This window comes from Lepidochelys kempii, chromosome 10, assembly GCF_965140285.1.
Source record: "Lepidochelys kempii isolate rLepKem1 chromosome 10, rLepKem1.hap1, whole genome shotgun sequence".
NCBI classification, from domain to species: Eukaryota; Metazoa; Chordata; order Testudines; family Cheloniidae; genus Lepidochelys; species Lepidochelys kempii.
Genome location: NC_136389.1, coordinates 24,086,160 through 24,106,598, shown reverse-complemented (window position 1 = coordinate 24,106,598; position 20,439 = coordinate 24,086,160). Strand labels below are relative to the sequence as shown.

Below are 20,439 nucleotides of genomic sequence, written 5' to 3'. Positions count from 1 at the left end.
TCTATTTTATACCTCCTAACTTCCCTCTGAGATATCTTATTGCCTGCTGTAACTTATGTTTCTGTTTGTTAGCTTCATTAGGATTTGATTTCCAAATGTTGAAAGATCTGTTTTTCTTGAATAACTTTTTCAATCTTGCCTTTTAGTTATATATTTCTTGTGTGGCTGTCTCTTTTTTGCTTAGTAGTGTGCATGCCTCCTTAAATGTGGTATGGATTTGACTTAAGAAAAACATAAGATAGTCCAAGAATTTTACTTTAGTACCTTTGACTAGCTCTCTCCATATTGAAATCTCCCTTTCTAAAGTTTAGAGTTACTGTACCAATTTCTGGAATCTTATTTCCCCTTAAGAAGTTGAACTTAACTACTGTATATTGTGGTCACTGTTTCATAATTCTCAAAAGTGAGTCTAACAGTAGCTATTCTGTTGTGCATAAGACTGAATTGAAGAAAGCCTCGCCTCTTGTGTGTTTTTAGAACTGGTTGTTTAGAGAAACGATTTTAATGATTACGTCTTCAAACAAAACTTTGTCCTGTTGTGCCATTGGACCAGTTCCCCCAGCGATGTCCTAGCCTTGGCTGGTAGTTTGACCTCTGAGTAGTGTGTGCTTATCATTTTGAGTCAAACTATTAGTGTAGCCCTCCTAATATATTTACATCTGACTGCAGAAGCTTTGTATCCATCCACATTCAGCCACGTGGTGTTCTCCATTCAATACTTCTCATTGGATTCAATTGAATCTTTTAAATAATGTGCTGTTTGGCCACCTCTTTGGTATAGTCTTATCTTTTCTGTGTAATTCATAGTGAAGTCTTAGCCTAACTGATGTCATGTTTCAGTAATGCTTATTATATGAAAGGCCTCTGCCATTGCCAGGCATTTTAATATTGCTTTTAAGCTTCTTGCATTTGTACATAGACCTCACTTTCACTTTTTAACAGATGCCTTGTTCATTTACCTCCTTATACTTTGCTGATGGCCTACACGCTTCTTGTGATCTTTTCCTGGCCTGGTTTGTTTTGGGTCCTTCCTTTCACTGGATACAGATTTTTGTATTACCTACTTCCTTGATCTAAGTTCTGTCTAAATTATGTGCTCTTTGGTTTCTGTCATCTTTCCCTTATGTCCTAGTTTAAACACTCAGCTAAAGCCTTATTAAATTTATATGCTAGCAATATGGTTTTACATTGCTAAAGGAGCAGGCTCCACTTTAATCAAAGGGTCCCTCTTCATAGCCACACTGTGAGACCATGACTTCCAGTCACCTAGAGACAACTAAGGAAAATCTACCTTATCTGACTAAATTCTTCTTGATACTTCTCCCATAATAAACCACCAACTTGTTTTCATTTATAGTGTCCTAATGAGGATCTCACAGGGAAAGTAAAGAGCTATTGATTTTTACTTATTTGCACAGAAATACTCACACACAACGTTTAAATGGATCCAGAACTTTAAGGCAATGTAAGGGCTATCAAATGTATCAAGCTTGCTGTTACAGTACAGTAGTTTCTGCTTTATTTTCATGTACAATTTCAGAGTATATAAAACACAGAAAATGGAATATTTTCAAGGCGGAGTAGGTAAAAAGAATATCCTAAAATCATGGTTTTCCTCTCAAGACACAAACTGTCAAGAAAAGTTTGAGCTTTCAGTTTACAAAAGATTCACACTTGGTCTAACTAAAATATGGCAGCATCTATAGATAGCTGTATGTACTCTTCCAGCATATGCTATTTGCTTTAGGGTGTTAGGGCTTTCATAATGAAAGCCCGATTGTGTATACATGTATGTACATATATGCATGCTGTATCTTACATATTTAAATAGTCAAATATAAAATGACCCAGGTAAAATGATTCACTATCTGTCAAGTAGCCAGTAAGTGGCACAATTAGTATTTATACTGTAATGTATGAACTTTTATAAAATATTGGACTGTTGGACCAAAACTATGTAGCTGACTTATGGCTAAGTATTTGCTTTATAATTTCATTAGATCATTTTACTGTTCATTACATGAAATGTAAGCCAGAATATCAAATTCTTGGGGTGAATGCTACTTTAACCCTTTCCTTATAGTACATCTGTTTATATACAGAACAGATTCTATTCTGTGTACCTAATTATTCCTTTAACAGAATGAAGATTGGGGGATAAATATTACAAATTAAAGGAGTGTTAGTTAGGAACTTCACAAGTTAGGACACACTTAGAAGGAAAATAAGGAGATTAGCACTGTCATGTTACAAGGGCAAGAAAGCATAGTACTAGGACTACTTTAAATCTAGTTTCCCTCTTACTCTACCTGTTCTCAAAGGCCTGGGCTACACTAGGGAGGGAGGTTTGAACTAAGATACGCAACTTCTGCTACACTATTTGCGTAGCTGAAGTCAAAGTATCTTCGTTCGAGTTACCTGGCTGTCCTCACGGTGGCAAGTCAGCTGTGGTGGCAGCAGCTCCCCTGTTGACTCTGCTTACTTCCTCTGCCGAGGTGGAGTACAGGCATCGATTTATCTCATCTAGATGAGACATGATAAATCAATCCCTGATAGATTGATCACTACCTGCTGAGTCAGTGGGTAGTGAAGACATACCCTAAGCCATTAGTTTTTTCCTGCCCCCTGCAAGTAATACATAACCACCACCAATTTGGGAAACAGAGCAAGACCCATTCCCATGTTTAAGATGGTGCACTTAGTTGTATCCATTCCTACCTTGTGAGTAGTCAAACAAGTGTTATCTCACTGAAGATGTGTGGGTCAGCTATTTCACTGATTTATAGGGTGTAGCTCTGACTTCAGTAGAGCTATGCTACTACTGATCTGACTCAAGTGTAACTAGTTACAGGCCTATTCAAAACCTACTAGCTTTCCTTTTTCTAGACATGGGGTTTGTCCAACTGTGGTAGGTAAAAAAGGCCATGATTGATTATGCCAAACTATAAAATGTTACTTTAAACACACACTACAATAGACAAGTAAAAATGACAACCTTCAAGGATGATCAACCTTTAAAATCACCATTAACCAAAACTGTATTTTACAGTAGAGATTATTTAAGTTTAATAACTGATATAAGCCTGTACTAGGTATTTCCATATTAAAAAAATCCTTAAGTCACTTTAAGTTTAAGTACACAGGGCTAAATGGCTTAGGAAAACCCCATCCTGATGTGTTGAGCTGGTGTGTTTAGGCTCCTTTAAACATCTCCAACAGAAGTTAAAGGCCACCTGTACACCTTTTGCCAGGATTTCCTAATGGGCAGTCCTGAATAATACTTTAGCATGACATTCCTGTTTGTCATAAAGTCACTTTACAAGTAAATACTTCATGCTAACTTGTACATCCAAACCTACATGTGCTATCAGTGGGGAACATGTTAGCTTAAAACTTTTTTTTTAAAAAAGCCTGAAATAGAGGCAAGCAAATTTTAAGGTAGATCAAGAGTTGAGTGAAGTTATGCACAATGCAGAGTTAAGAGCATTTAGGGTTTGTTTTGTTTGTAAATTAGCTTCAGCATGTACACACAGAAACAATTCCAGACCCAAAACGTGCAATGAATTATTGACAGTTTGTACTGCTTGTGTCCAGAGCATTCACAATCTGAAAAAATTCAGCATACAAAAGGGAGTGGTTTACTTTTTCAAAGCAAGGGGTTTTAATAAAAGCTTGTAGAGCATGTATTGTAGAGCTAAACAGCAAGAATGCAGGTTCCCTACTATGATAGGCACTGAGCATATCTTTGAACTCCCCTAATGGTTTTTTAGGTAATGTAGAGTGTGTGTGTGTGTCTTCTTTCCCCATACTTATCCCCAAGCAGATTTCTAGTAGCACATTGCTAACAATGTAATAAGCATGTACTGTATCTTTTCCACTATACATGATGTGAACCATTTAGAGGGCAGGATCAAACTCTTATGAATGCCTAATTTAGTGGCAGCCCTTTAAAGTTGTGAAATGTACAAAGGAAAGCTAACTTGGCCTTGGCTTGTTCAGACTCTTGACCCTAGCTGGCAAAGTGTTCCAGTCAACTTGCATTATTTTTTCCATATAGCTTTCATACCAAGAACACAGTACATTTTTAGAGAAACAATACCTTTACTACAAAACACAAATGATTATATACAAAATGGTTACTGAAATTCTGCTTCTGGACTGCAATGACAGAAATAACTACCTGCTGACATTTATTTACGTTTCCTTAATACTAGGTACATGACACCACTGATCAGAGTAAAAGCAAATGCAATCCAGGCTAAGATGAAAGAATATCCATATTGGCCACTAAAATCAAACTCATATCCAACACTCCTGTGCAGATCTTCATGCCTATTTGTGTAAATGGAGGCTGCCATCATAACACACAGGCCTGGAGGAGAAAGAAAGAAAGAATTAAAACAATGTCTGTTACTTTTTAAAAAAGATTTAAAGCAGTTATACAGGCTCACAGTGTGTAGTTCAACCACTCTATTCATCCCCTGCCCAGATGCTGCTCTTTGCAATCATAACTGTATTTAGAGTAATTCAGGGCTTCCAAATCCTTTTCTTAAGCCAAGTTGAAATAGTCATGTTACTAAAATACAGTCAGAGCTGGATGAAGTTTTTCCAATCAAAACATTTTTGGCAGAAAATGGAGATTCTGTGATACCAAAATGTTTTGTGAATGTTTTTTTTAAATTGTCAAAACCAAAGTCCAAAAAAAAAAAAAAAAATCAGAACATTTAATTTGAAATTTGTTTTAAATTTAAAATGTAGTGTTAAGCTAGAAATCTAACAAATGTTTGGCAAAAAGCTTACCAATTATGTACAACATTTTTCTGCTTCTGCTTTGTGTTGTACCATGGCTCCATTCTGAACCCTATTTCTCACTTTTAATGGAAGGGCTATTGAAGTGAGACATGTCAAAGAACCACTCACATGACAGGAGCTGGATCGTAGAAGTCAACACAAATCTTTCTCCTTGCTTTAGGCGGAAGAGTTGAAGAATGAAAACCAGAAATGCCACACAACACAGAATAGTAGACAGGATCATGGTGGCCTGAACAGCCTGCACAGACTGATATTCTGTGAAAATAGAACCAGGTTTTATTGTAAACCTTCCTCCCCAGCCGCTTCCACTACCAGCACCAACCCTTACCTGTTCCTAGGTAGTCTGTTCTTACTGGGATTTGCTGGCTACCCTCCTTCTTGCAGCTTTCCCTTCTTGTTTAAGCCACTGCCTCTGTGCCACCTTCCTACTTCCACTCACCCTTCCCCTCTTACTGACTTTTCTAAAAGATGTGCTGTAGGAATTACATGGGGGACATTTGGTGGTCTATACCCAAAGTCAGACTGGATGATCCCAATAATCCCTTCTGGTCTTAGAATCTATTACTGCTTTCCCATTAAAGGCAGCTTTTTAAACAGTCTCTGCCAGCCCTGCAACCACAATGCACAAATGGAGCTTCCCCAGCCTCTCACACTACACCTTCCCAATTCCATCACTTGCTTCCCTTCAGATGCTTCTGTCTGTTATACAGAGGTGAAGTCAGAGAATATAGCAGTGCAAGCATGATCTGCAGTATTCAGGATGGATTCCAGCAGTGGTGTCCTTTAGAAAGTACCTAAGGTCAGGTGTTTGAGGTTTCCTGTGCTAGTGTGTCTCTGGTTGCCTTTTCTTAAATAAGGAAGAGTGGACAGTGCAATGCTAAGCAGACGAGTTACTGTAACACAGGCCAGTGTGAATGGCTCACTGTTCTGCTTTCTACACTGTGGCCCTATAATACAGGGTACAGTTGAAGGTGAAGGGATGTGTCTGTACTGAAATTGGAGGTGTGGATTGCAGCAGATGTAGACGTTCTTGAGCTAGATTTAATCTAACTAGCTCAGGTACCAACAGCAGTGAAGCTTCGGCAGCATGAGTGGCAGTGCAGACTAGCCGCCCAAGTAGAAGCCTGCCAGGGAGCCCCCTGGGTATGTACTCAGGCAACGAGCTTGCTGCTGTCGATACCTGACCTAGTTAGATTAACCCTGGCTCACGTTCATCTACACGCGCTGCAGTCACACGTCCAACTGCAGCGTAGACACCCTTGGTCTTGATATGCAAAGCCTTCAATAGAACTGACTTTAATTATTAAAAACACTGTCTTGCTCCAAAATAATGTCCTCCTGTACCAGGTATATTCCACCACCACCACCGTGGAGATGGCTCGTGAATGCAGAGCAGGGCATTGCAGCAGACCTAGAAGAGGTAAGTGACCACGGACCTACTGGCTTTCAAAACTCAGTGTAAAACTCTACTTCCGTTAATCTCTTCCTCAGTTTAGTCTCACAGCCCTGTAAATTAATCCAGCTATTGCTCTATAAACTGAAATGGAAAGGCTGTGGAGACTTTTAGTTTGGTTTTGTTGTGTTTAAATACTTGAGGTCCTTACTGTAACCATACCATGGTGGAGGCCATAAATTACCTTAATAATCTTCATAACTCCTCCCTAAATGGACTTGTAGACAGACAATACAATGATTTTCTATCCATCCATGATTATACTTGTCAAATTGTTCACCTCTTGGATATAGACCAAGAATGAATGGATGGGATAAGAGAAATTGTTACTACTGTTTCTCTCATAACTGAAATACATCTTTTATTCCCAGTGAAGTCACTCATGTTAAAAATGGGATAATCTAGTCCATATTGTACATTGTTTTCCCTTAGTTAAGATTTTGCATTGCGTTCTGTTTTGTTAATCTTTAAGTTAGACCCCTCAGAAGTATTTCTGGTAACTACCATTAATACTAGAAGAACCTGAATAGCGAATAAGTTAGAATTTGAAAACTGGAACTTATTTTTAGCATTTAATGCCCTTCATTGCAGTCACATGGGACCTCCGTTTTGTTTTAGTCTCACTAGTTTGCTGTGGACTCTTGATGCCAGAAAATAGGGGGTGTACTTTATCTCAGACCTTTCAAAACACACTCTAGTGCTCTTTATGAACATTAATTCTCAGTTCCTTTGTAGGATGGAGAGAAAGCAATAGCATCCACATTTCATAGATGGAGAAATGGAGGCAGAGAAATGGAGATATTAAGGTTTTTTTGTCTTGCAACATTTTATAGTTTATTTACATGATACTGTTTAAAAAGCAGCTTCTAGTTTGACAGCTTAATAGTATGTACTAATACTCACCTGAATTGTTTTCATTAATGACTGTACAGTTGGTGATATTGATGCAGACTTTCCAGACATCTGTAGAAAAGTCTTTTCCTACCCACCAGGCCTGTAAAACAATATAAAGGAAATATATAAAAAAAAATTCAGACCAGGAAAGTTAGACCACCTCTTAAAATTGTTTTATAAGAAAAGTGTTTGGCTTAAATATATTAACTGTGTCCAAAAACTGTACTGTGCACTTCTTCACAGCTCTACAAGTGGGCATCCGTGTATAATAACATTCTCAGCACCCATCTTCAGCCACTTAAATTACTTGGAAGTGATGTTTCAGCCTAGAGATACAGTCTAAGGATACAATTATGTAGCAACCAAGAAACTGATCACAAAGATCAATTGCTACTCACTAGGTTACAAATGAATAAAAACAGCTTCTGCAATAAATAAACAAACATACATTTCCTGCATGAACTGGTTACACATTTTGAAATGAAGTAAATCTTACAATTCCAATCGCTAAGTACAATTTAGTCTTCTGTGAAGAGTGGGAAGGGAATGGGCAAGAAACAAATATCCAGTTACTTTGTCCAGATGTTGGAGAGACTTTCTGCTGCTCAGGCAAGTGTTTCAGGTGCTTTTTTAAGGACTGATTAAAAATCATAAGTTGTTCAGATTTAAAACTCTGCTCATGCCATATACCTGCTTCTAAGTGAGGAACTTGTACATTACCGTGTCTGGAGAAGCACCAATTTTCTGCTGGTCAGATGTCCCCTTACCCTCAAGAAAAAATAGAGATCAGATTCCTAGCTCCAGCTCCCAGAGTTCACATTTTCTAAATTTCAAATGTGGCCCCCTGAAGATCCAGGAGTTGGAATTTTCATACGTGTTTAAGTTGCTTCTTTTTCTGTAACCTCTCATGTATGTTTGCAACATTTGTATTTCTCCCTATGGCTTAAAACCCAATCAACAGGTGAAGAGCAGTGGGAACTGTCTTACTGTAAATATATCCAGTGATGGACACTGGGGTAGTAGGCACTACTGGAATACTATTAATCTCTGCTCCATTGCTATGGTTGGAAAAGTAATAGAGCTCCATCTGGGGAAAGGGGGCACAAATCTTTCTACCCATCTATGCTACAGGAGGCTTACATGGTAGATCTCTGCAAGGCAACAGCGAAGTGTGGTGGGTATAGTGAGGTTAAGGTAGGCGAGTGCACGGAGCACAAGTCTACAGTGACCAGAACTATAAAACAAGCTGATGGCTGCATCTGCTACTCCTAGCCAGAAGTAGGAGATCACCAGCCAGAAATGCCAGTGTCCGTTCCTTTAATGAACAGAAGTAAAGCCTTCTCTGGTACATTCAGGTGGGGCCCTATGTTATGTGAGCATATAAGATACTCTTGTAACGCATGTGAGCAAGGGAGTAAAACTACAGGCGTGGGAAGTTGGAACCTTGTGCATGAATTTCCTAACTGATTTAACATCAGACATCATGCAAAGTTGGTATTGACTTATCTGTACTCTTGGTACAATGTCCAACTGTAGGACATCAGACTGGAAGCGACTAGTGACTCATTAAGGTCCCCTTGTGATATTACTATTGTTGGTATACCATCTGTTAACACAAACTAGCACTGTAGTGACTGAACGCCTTCTTCATAGCAACACTACAAATACTGCAAGCTGTCCAGCCAAGCATATTTCCTGAGGAAATCCAGACCAGTTAAAATAGCTACCTAGGCCTTTATTCTGCTGGGCTTGGGAAAATATGCCATTTAAATATTATCTACAGTAGTGTCTGCTGCTGGAATAGCCCATAAGAAACCTAAGAGATTGTTAAGTCAGTTAATGCAACAATTGTTTGGAAAGCAGTTCTGGAATTAGTCATTTTACAAGGAGAATTCAGACTGGATAGTGTCCTGAAATGCTGGATATTAATTCAAGGAAGACACAGATAGACAGTTTCACATCTGCACTATCAGGTTTTATTATGGTATTGACTTATCTGTATTCTTGGCCTTTGTTCAAGACTAAATAAACTGGCAGTTTAAGGATGGCACAAAGAAGTGTTACAGTTCAATATAGCTTTTTGAACACCCATTTCTTATACGGTTTTATTTTTCATTATATTCAGCACTGTGCAAAACCCATTCAGGCAATGAGAAAAAAATTGAGAAGGTGGTTACAAACCTATAGGTTTCATTATTATTATTTTTTAAAACAATGCAACTAGATGACCAAGAATGCATGTTTCTTTATAGCTAGGGTTACTTGGGTTTCATTTGCTTGGACACTAGTGTATGATATTTGCACTGAAGTTAACATATTTCCTAACTGTCTTTCAGTCAATATTTTCCCAAAGTGTTTATAAAGGAGACAACTGATAGAACTTGAGTTCTTAAGATAGAGATGTAGGACTGAACGGGACCTCCTGGGTCAGAGTCCAGTTCCCTGCTATCGCAGGCAACCCCGTCAAAGAGAGTCAAAGTTTTGCAAACAAAGTTTCTGCTACTGTTGGGAGGGGGAAGGTGGGGGGGGGCGCTTTGCTGAGCTAGTTGAAAAACAGATGGAGATACAAGCTGTGTTTTCAGTATCCCAAAAGCCTGTGTGTACATTTGCCTTCTTAGCAAGAGTGTACCATGATAAGTAACTGCAGTGGCAACAGTGGGACAAAGGGTGTTCAGCAAAAGATCCAGATGAAGAGCCAGACACGTACAGATATTGCTAGAGCAAAATCCCTTTATGTAAGAGCAAAAGGTCAGTAATGGGAAAATTCACCTTTCCAAGCAACACTAAAGTATTTCTAAACTTTGAGGCTCAATTGACTCCAAGCAGGCACAGAAGCTGTAACATATTTCAGCTTCTAGTGTGTCTTCCATGGTACATCTTGCATAAATGTTTTAATAAGCCTCTTTCTGAAGGCTTATTAGGCTCAAAGTCTCCCCCTACACAAATATTAAATTAACTGGCTTTGTGTATGTGACATTGGCAGAAGTGCAGTAGAATCTTCACCTCTCCCCAAAGCCACAACTTCAGCCTCCAAGCTATAGTAGTGTTTGTAGATTGCTACACTTCTTCTGTGTAGGGTTCTTGGCTAATAGATCCATGTAAGTGCAGGCCCATGGGCCACATCCCCCTGCCCTGCTGCAGAATGCTGCTCTGTGAAACATAGTGCCGTGGCATTGATTTGGATTGCCTCTTCCAGGCACAGTGGCAGCAGGAGGTTTCAGGTCTTTCGAGCAAGTACAAGAAGCCTAGAATTTCCCCATTAAGTAGATCAAGTGTACTAAATCTTAACACTGTCAAATGCTTTTGAGAGCTCAAAAGCAAATCTTAAGATAAGTATATGAAATAAACACAAAACCAAGAGAGAAGAGACTGAGCTGCAATATGTTATTTTATACTTACAAATAGCTGGTTTTTACCCAGGCTTTTGGGAAGTGAGGGATCTGATAAAAAAGGGGGGCATTGTTGAGGTTAAATATGCTAGTTAGTTACATTTTGGGTTGGCCTGATGAGCAACTAATTTAATTTTTGATCTGACTGTATTTTTAATGTTCAGCTAGACTCTAGGACCAGGAAATGTTTTTCTTCACGTTTTATATAAAGGTGTATTTATATTTCAATTATGATTGTGCCCAGATCACACGCTGGGGAAGCTGCTTTTTCTGTGAACACACAGCTAGACAACACATAATATGACGCTTGAGTCAGTATAACATGGAGAAACCTATGGCTCTGAATTACAATTTCTAGGTGGAATGAAACTTACATTGTCAATGGTTGAGATGAACAACAGCGCTGCTGAAGTTATGTGAAACACGATAATGAAAGCCAGAAGAATCAACATGTTTGCTCCTTGAAGGTTTAGCCTGAGATAAAGCTGTTTAAAAACAAGGAATATATACAATTAGATTATGTAGTGATAAACTGAGTAGCTGACATCTTAAAACAGGGATATAATCTCAATTGCTTGTGGAATAGGAAGGTCTGAGTATTAATTAGTTTCAGAGTAAGGAAATACTGTACCTGCCAAAATGTTACTATTCTGTATATTTTGAGCCAGGAAGTTAGAGCACTCGCTTTTATAAAAGATAGAAGGCTCACCTGTAGCTTTGGTCAATCTTAGTATAGAATAGCATAATGCAACAATTTCACTGGATATACAGGATTAGTTAGTGAGTTCCTTATGTCCTTTCCTGTTGCAATGAGTTATAATTAAAAAAACAAGAGTATGAATGGGAGTGTTGCATTTTGAAATATGCCAAATTACAGACAGATGCATTGTGCTACCCTTGTTGGGTGACACACAGTTCTACAGAATTTCCTAGCTGCACGTATATTTCTGACTGTGAGCCTCTCCAGCAAGCAAACAGGGCTTAGGAGATCTTGTCTTTACTTTTAGGAAAGTTAGTGTTTTAAAGACCAAGGGCGAGATCCTGGCCCCTCTGAAGATGATGGAGTCCTGGCAATGTGATTACAGTAGGGTCAAGATTTCACCCTAAATCTTCAAGGAAGAAATACTGGATTCGAAAGGATGCTATTGCCGATCAAACCAGGACAAGATGAAGCAGTTCAGGAATTATTCGCTAGGTTTATCAATAACCATGGTATACTAGATTATACCATACCAAAAAGGTCTTTAGTTTTTCCTTAAACAAAAACTATTCTAGGTCTTTTGTCTATTGCTGACTGAGTGTTAGTACTTTTCCCACCAAAGTGTAGCTTTGCTCATACTCATTGTAGCTGATTTACTGTCAGTCACTTAATTTTTTTTCTGTTCCACCTTTATCTTATTGCCCAGTCAGCCTAGCTTTGACATCAAGAGCAATCAGAAAGGGACCACTAAGAAAGAGGTATGGGTAGTCACCAAACACAGAGCGGAAAGTATGGTCTTTAACATATTTAAACTTGTGTTATTGCCTGCTATCCATTGCATTTTTTCCCCTCTTGCTATTTAAGAATGCTTGTCAATGAGAGTGTATTTTAGTTATGTTCAGTTGTGTATTTTTCTGTTTCAAACTCTTTATATTTCAGTATAAGGCTATTGTATATACCATTATGAGTCACACTGATGTGTGACTGAAATTAAGATGTTTACATTAATGGATGTTTCTCCATTTCCTTTACTATGGAGGGTTTTTTTTAAAATGACCAGATTCACATAACAGACTTAATTTATTTTTAAAATTCTATTCAATCTATTTTTACAAATCTATTTTTGCAATATTTTTACAAATTTACCACAACCAAGTTGTCAATCTATTTTTACAAATTTACCACAACCAAGTTGCTGCACGTCTAATCGTCTCAACCCCAGCCTTATCTGCTGGACTCATCAACTACATGTACACTCAGCAATGCAGACAGTGAGTTTAACCAAACAAAAGCCTCTTTTGACAGCATTTTTAATGAGCAATGGATCTACTGGCATTCCCCTCCTCCAAAATACAACTACTCTGCGAAAGTTGAAACAAAAAAAGCTGACAACATATAGACATACTGGAAACAAGGAGTTCCAGACTAATGTGCTGAGTCTACTATGGAGTATCATAAGATGTATAAACCCACTTAACAAAGCATTTTTTTGAGAAAAGGAAGACTGATCTGATAGGTCTTTTCCATATATAGTTGGCAAAATCCTACTGGAATATTGCAAAGTTAAATCTGGATTCTAAATTAAAGGAAACTACTATTTATGCCGGTCTAATTACTCACGGTTAAACTTTGCCTTTTCCACATCTAGCCTTGTGTGCTAATTTTCACCAACAAATCTAGGTTATTATATGACTGAAGTCACTAGTCATGTTTGTTCCTATTAATGTCATCCAAGCTCTTCCTTGAACGAAGAGCACAAGTCTTGTGGTTTTGTATACAGGTAGTTTGAAATCATCTATACCACTGATCTCCATACTGAATGGAGAGCACACTCCCTCCCCAGTTTAAGATTTCATTTGCTGGACAAATTATTCCCAAACAAGGAATCAGGAATCAACAGGTCAGTTGCCACACCATGAGAGAAGCAAATTGTATTACAGTATAAAAAGCAGTATGATGCAATTCTGAGTTCAATTCATATCTCCTATCCTGCTGTACAAACTAACCAGATTTGCTCAAATTAAAGTCAGCCTTGTAAAATCAAGTTTTATCAGCCTAGGGGGAAAAAAAAACAAAACAAAAAACTTAACCAAGTTAATGGTTTTGATTTAACTGATTTTCAGCCACAGATTTAAGTACTTTAGAAAACTATAGATAAACATCCTCCTTATTTCACAGAATGGGTCATGAGGAATTAGAGATTGGGTATTAACTTGGTTAAGGCACAAGAAGTCAGTATTACTAACCTTAAGCTTTCAAAACACTTCAATCAGGTCCTCAAAAAAAAAATCTTTAACAAAAAATGATTTTCTGCCATTGAAATTTGGTTTAGAATCTTCTAATAACTTGAATCCAGGAGCCAAAGCTTGAAGAAAAATCACCCCATCTAGATTAGCAACCCACTAGAATCTAAACTCTTTTGTGCTCAATCCACTGGCCAACAGCTCCCTTATGATGTAAATAATGAAACTGCTAATGATTTTAGTCACCTGTCAAATTATTCAGCCTGGCCACACAGATGTTTACAAGACCCAATGCTCAAAGAATCAGAAAACCCTGCTGGTGAGGTACATTTAATTGATAGGAGAGCAAAAAATATTTACAGGTGTCAAATTCAGCACCTGGGTGCACTACGAATTTAACAGTGGCCAAGCAGGGAGATCCTTCCTTGTGGCAGCCAGAAGATAACATGCAAATGCCAATACCTGTTGTCAACTATCCAGTTAAACACAAGTCAATGAAAAATGCAGCTTCTTCAGCAGTGACAAGCTTAACCTATTTTATAAATTACATTTTTATTACATCAGAATTTCTCCCTAAATTCAAGTAATTGACATAGACTCAAATCTCCCAATTTGTTGTTTGGAAGCCAGCCAAGAAAGTCTGAAATCAGAACTATACTAAAGAGCTTTCTCCAGGTTTGGGCTGGTAAAGGGGCCTTATTGGGATCCAGGACGTCTACAGCTTCGTTAACTGAGATCATACCAAACTAATAAGGCCCAAACTTGGGATGCAATGCATGACAAAGACCTACAATGAGGGGAATTTCTTTTCCCTCTTGCAGAATGCTTGAAGTCTTTAATGCAATTAGCTTTCTAGACCAGCAGTTTTATGATTCTTCATTGCAGGCATGGTTGGTTTAGGATTTGCTAGGGTCAGCAAGTTTGGGTGGAATACAAATAATTTCTGGACTAACATGCCCTTCATAATGAAGCACACTGAGGCTTGATAGACTAAACTAGGGCTTCTGTGTTTAAATATAAAGCTGCCTGTCTTTTTAAGGTTTGAAAAGAAATAACCCTTCCTCAACTGCCTCTTTCTGGAATGTCTCAGAATGCATTGCTGTAAACCAAGGAGACTGGCCCTTCAGGATACTGGGGAAGAGAGGGAGATGCCTCAAGTGCTAGCGCAAGACAGAGCAGCAATGGGAATAAACCTGCCACCCCAACATGCTGTAGCAAGGCAGAAACTCAGGAAGAGGATGAAGAAGTCTGTGTGGCCCAGACATTACTAGCAACAGCTCACTCCCCTTTGCCTCAGGGCTGAGAAGAGCAGAGGTATCCCTGCCTTCAAAGTAACAGAAGCGGTCAGGATGTATGTTCTACCTGAGTGCTGTAGAACGTGGGCACCAGCAGAAGCAGGCAGCGGCTTTCCTCCCTGAGGCCAGCCTGCAGTAAAGGGAACACCCGAAACAGCAGGTCTCACATACCACTCAAGAGACAGGAAGAAGATGCAGCTTCCTCCTCCTCTAGCCAACTGTCCTACCTTAACCTGAGAGACAAGGTGAGTGAGGTAATATCTTTTATTGACCCAACTTCTGTTGCTGCAACAGACAAGCTTTCGAGCTACACTGAGCTCTTCAACACTGCGAACAGCTAGTTTAGCATGGACAATGTCTTGTTCTAGGGCATTGGAATCGTGAGTGAGGTATTCTTCCCTCTGACCTCCTCTGCAGGCAGCCTCTTTCTCATAGCAGTAGGCAGCTTCGGCTCCCCTTCCCTGGCTGAGCTAGGGAAAAAGAAAGGATTGGACCTTCACTGAGAGAAGTTCTGAGGCAGTGGGGAATAGAGGAAAACACTGAGGGTCAGGAAGGGATAGGTCCTATGGACAGGGAATAGAAGATGGGATTCACTAGGGGCTTTTTGGAGGGTTTGTGCCTTTTAAGCTAGCTTTCTCTGCTCAGCTCTCCCCTCTGCCCAGTGAAGTCCAACATGGTTCATACACAGCCCTAAGGTGGCCTGACTTTAGATGCTTTTCCTGGAGAGGCACCTGAGCTCAAACAAATGCAGAGGAGCTCTCCCCACCTTTGAGGAAAAGATCCCCTCAGCTTTGTGTGCACAGACACCCCCCTCCTCCCCCATCAGCACAGAACAAAAGGAACATCTCTTTCCATTTCTCTTACTCAAAAGCAAGAGGCACAACACTCATCTCAAGAACATCCTCAGGGTATGTCTACACTGCAGTGTAAGCCCAGGGTTAGCAACACTCAAGTTAGTAGACCCTGGGTTTGTTAACCAAGGGCTTGAGAGCTACACTAATTTGTAACCTCAGGTTAGGAATAGTTGGACTCAGCGTCCCAACTTGTGGCTCCAGGGTCCACATTGCTTTATATAGCCCTGACTCCAACCACCCATAGCCCAGATTTTCTAGCATCCTCCCAAAATGTGGCCGCTGTAGCCCTTTGTATGTGGGGCAGTGTGGGAAAACTTGACTGTCCACCAAACTTGATTGCTAGAGAACAAAGAAAATTGGCTCATGCGATTGTGGAATACTTTTGACAAATACCCAGAGCACAAGTCCCACAGGGCTGTGTCTACACAGTAAAGCAATTAGAGCTTGAATCCTGAGCCCCAGCTTGACTCAAGCTTGGACTCTCCATCCCTGAGGGATCCTGGAACACTGGATTAAAGTGCTTTGTGTGTAGAAGGAAGCGGGGGTTAGGCTTGAGCCTGAGTTTGAACCTTGGGCTTACACTGCAGTGTAGATATACCCACAGCTGGCCCATATCAACTGACGGGCTATAAAACTGTGGTGTAGATGTCCCTTAAGGGTTCCCAAGCCTGGGCTCCAGCTCAAGCCTGGATGTCTACGTTGCAGTTGTATAGCCCCACAGCCTGAAACAGCTGACACAGGTCAGCTGTGAATGTTTAACAGCAGCATAGACATACTCTCAGAGGCCAGGCTACGCAATCCCTGTAGGCCCTCCCCAGAGTCAGATGCTGGCTTTCTCATGCCTAATCCTAGGGGAGCAGCTCCAATTCTGTTCCAATCGAGAAAGAGGTAGTTTGATTCTGAAGCAGTGTTTTTCAGTCATTCTTCCTCTTCAGAGTTTGTGCAGGTTTTTTAAAATGGGAGGTTGTGATGCGGTGTTCCGGTCCCCCCCTCTCCACACACACACACTCTGCTGCTAGGGTTGACGAGGGCCAATAAGGAGGCTAATTAACCTGAGAGGCCACAGCTGTCTAGGACTGCTGAGGAACTATACCCTGAAAGGGGGAACTTTGAGTGACCTAGCCAGAGGGCTGAGTCACGGAGAGGATGCTGCGGTTAATGAGGGGCTGCAGAGTTGGAGAGAGAGGTGGTGTGCAAACCATGGAACAGGGTGTTAACTGAATGAGCTAATCCCCAGAGCGACCAGCAGGAGGCATCGCGAGTTGTGTGCCCTGTGACAGAAGTAATGAATAGATTTCAGCTGTGTATCTGTAGGCATCCCACATTCCAATATGCTGCAACAGCAGTGGTGCCTTTGTAAAAATTAAGTCACCTCTTGGATGCTGGTGGTGATCTTTGCTATATAGTATTTTGTGGGGGTAGGGAAGGAGACAGTAGGTGTAAAAATTGTGTCGGGTTTTTTTTTTATATCATTTGACTAATCTCTTCTTCCTCCATTCACATGGCCCTGTACTTATTCCATTATGTGAAGGGGGAAAAAACCCAGTCCACAAGCTGGCAGGGAGGGGGTTAAAATCCCTCCTCTGGAGAAAGAGGCACATGTATTCCCCAAGTGCAGACTAGAAGGGCTGGCCAGAAGTAGGAAAGTGATTCCCCCCTAGCTATCTATAACAATACTGTACTGTGGAGAGTTAGAAGGTAAATCTGGCAATGGGTCAGGAAAGATGGATCTGTATGAAAATGGCTGGTGCAGAACACTGGATGGACCATTTTTCTCCAAGGAACTTTGTTGTAGCAAGCCATGCCTTGGCCATCCAAACCCCTCTGGGCATAACTTACCTGATAAAAGTGCTTAGGTCAGAATGGTCATTTCTCATGGAATTGCCAAGTTGTACATAATATTACAAGCTTTTACTACTCCTAGCTTTGTGTTGCCATGGCCAGAGTCACAAATCCATGCTACACTGCAAATTTTTGCACCTACAAGTAATATCATAGACTTTAAGATCACCTGAACCTCGATTTCCTTGATATCCGTGTAAAGCTGCTGCACTTAGCATATCGTTGTGCATGTGCACACTTGTATAAGTGCTGCACATCTTCACCAGGTGTGCTCGTGGATGCCAGGTTTGTATAATTTTTGGTGGTGCCCAGAACAGGTCCAAGCAGAGCTGTCTCATCCATAGGACGGACTGGGGCAACTGTCCTGGGCCCTGCGCTTTGGGGAGTCCTGCACATCAGGGGGATGCAGGATCAAAGGCAGCCTGGGAGGTTAGCAAGGGGCCTAGCGCTGCCAGCAACGAGCAACCCAGCCCCAACCCACCCTGCTCCACCCTTTTGGTTCCCAGCATCTCTTGGGGGGGGAAGAGGTGGAATGGTGGCAGGGAGGGGGTGGAGTAGGGGCAGAAAGAGGTGGGGTGGGGACTTGGGGGAAGGGATGGGGGACTTGTGGGTGGGGCATAGCAGGAGTGGGCTGGGGCTGGGTTGCTTGCTGCTGCCAGGCCCTCCGCTAACTCCCCAGGCTGCCCTGGACCTTGCATCCCTCTGAAGCGTGGGGTCCCCCAAAGCACAGGGCCTAGGGTGGTTGCCCTGGCCAGCCCTATGGATGGGACAGCTCTAAAAATATAAGCCCAAACATTCATGGAGCCAGGCCTATGTTCCTAAATATTGGTGGGGCCCTGGCATTACGGGCCCATATAACTCGCCACCTATGGGTGTGCTCATGTCAATGTACAGTGCAGTACACCATGGATAGGTCTTCTAGTGCACAACCCACCATCATCCAACACAGTATCTTCTGGGAAGTTTTGGCAATGCATGGCAGGACAGAAACAAGTTGTGCAGGGATGATTGGGAGGAAGGAGTCAATTTCCCAGCATGCAACTGTATCCATCCCATAACATTAACCATAGCCTGTAATTTTCACACCTTTTTTAAAAATTCCATGAACCTACATGGTTCTCCTCACTGTCTGCCATCTTGACAGAAACATGGAGCCCGCACAGCTCTGCACTATTTTCATAAGCATTGCAAGCACAGAGTGCAAAATCCTCTAGAATTTACAGAGCTGCAAGAAGAACTGAATCAGGGGGAATATGATGATTCCTGGTAGGGCAGATTGCTGTGGGACATAGCGTGAACCATGAGTGGCAGAAACTCTCTAAATGTGTGTGAGGGCGCAGGGCCCTCATCCCACCCCTTCTCCCAAGCACCACCCCCTGCTCACTCCTCTTTGCTCCCTCCCTCCCATCGCTCACCCTCACGGCCAGTAAAAACTGGGAGGGCATAACCCTCCCACTTTTAAAAGTGATGGGTCCCCTGTTCAGGGAGCCACAGTAATGCCTTGTGGTGTACTGTGCTCTTCCTGGCCCAGTTATTTTGGGGAAAGTTAGGATTCGTATGATGCTTGGTGTACACCTGTGAATATAACATTGTCAATGGACCTATTAATCTTGTGGCGCTTGCTATATATTTAGGATTATTCCACTGTTTGTCACTGATCCTATGAGTTGTCACACTGTGCAGTGACAAATAAGTGGGTGTGTTCGGTACCACGAGGCATTCTGTAGCATACGTTGTGAACTAATCAAGAAGAATTATTTTCCAAATAATAGAATTTTGAGTAACACAACCAGTGTAATGAAAAATCTGTGAAATTTTAAAGCAAGTACATTAACAATTTAATAAATTAATGGAACAGAGCTTAACAAGGGGAAAGAACATGCATGTCCATTTTACCTACACATACAGCAACCATGGCTTTCACAGGTCAGCCTATGTGAAGCTGTGGCTGTCCTTAATGTCCCTTGGTGTGGAGTGGTATGGGTAGGGGTGCAGCCCCTGAAGCCACAAGGGATACTGAGGAAGCAGGAAGGTGCTATAATGAAGTTTTCCATGGACTGCAAAGAGAGACGAGCCCGTGATTGATTGTTGAACCTATAGGTCCACAAGAGTCTGCAGCATCCATGTTAGCTGTCGGAGAAGCCCCATCATGTCCTGGTTCATCTCTGTCTCCTTTCCTGATGGGCGTCCTGGGCCTTTCTCCTGTCCATTCTTTCCTTGTCTAAGCTGTCTGCAATATTCAACCTCCAGGCCCTTTGCGCACAGTCTGATGCAACACTGGCTAATAGGATCCCTTTGAACATGTCATCCAGAGTCCTCTTTCTCCTCATCTGCCCTCAGGCGTTCTGCAGGTGTGGAGGGGGAACCCCTCAAGGCTGCAGTGGCAGCAGCTACAGATAAAACACAGAGAGGTACTATTGTCAGTATAGTCACAACAGAAAGCGAAAGTTAAGATTTAGAACTCCCTTTCCATGCTCCCCTAAAGTTTTAAACAAGATATGCTTATTGACACTTCTGCTTTGAAGTGCTTGAGCATGACACCGCTCACAACACCAGCCAGGGTGAATATGGCCTGTCAAGGGTGAGGGAAATGAAGAAGGAATCGTTCATTTGCATGAAACTAAGCATAGGGCAATGGCACTGAATACTGGCACCATCTTCCACAGGCAGTGGTGATTTTAGCTGATATCTCTCCTTAAGGTGACATGGGTTGAGAGAGCACAGCTGCTGCTGGCATCTTAAAGCCACCTCGGCCTGTATGCTGCTAGCCTGTGTACTGCGATGGTGTCTGCTGAAGTTATCACCGACTGGTGTGGGAAAGTGTCCTACCATGGAGGAAGAAATAAGGCTGCCACCCCTAGAAACCTTCAAGGAGAGGACTGCAGAGTACCCCCATCAAAGTTTCAAGATCTCTCAGGAGGATGTAAGGGACATGCTTGTGTACATAAAAAACTGGT

General features: G+C 41.3%; 1 protein-coding gene across 1 annotated transcript in view; it reads right to left on the bottom strand.

Annotated features, from left to right (window-relative positions):
- Positions 1 to 1,397: 1,397 nt before the first annotated feature.
- The window catches only part of EMP2 (epithelial membrane protein 2), a 32,908-nt gene continuing 13,866 nt past the window's right edge, over positions 1,398 to 20,439 (bottom strand). Inside the window, exons 2-5 of the mRNA XM_073362466.2 lie at positions 10,923 to 11,033; positions 7,169 to 7,259; positions 4,921 to 5,067; positions 1,398 to 4,372 (exon numbers count right to left, since the gene is read on the bottom strand). Coding sequence (XP_073218567.1) covers positions 4,191 to 4,372; positions 4,921 to 5,067; positions 7,169 to 7,259; positions 10,923 to 11,000 — 498 coding nt within the window. The 5' untranslated portion in view covers positions 11,001 to 11,033 and the 3' untranslated portion in view covers positions 1,398 to 4,190. The remainder of the gene's footprint in view (positions 4,373 to 4,920; positions 5,068 to 7,168; positions 7,260 to 10,922; positions 11,034 to 20,439) is intronic.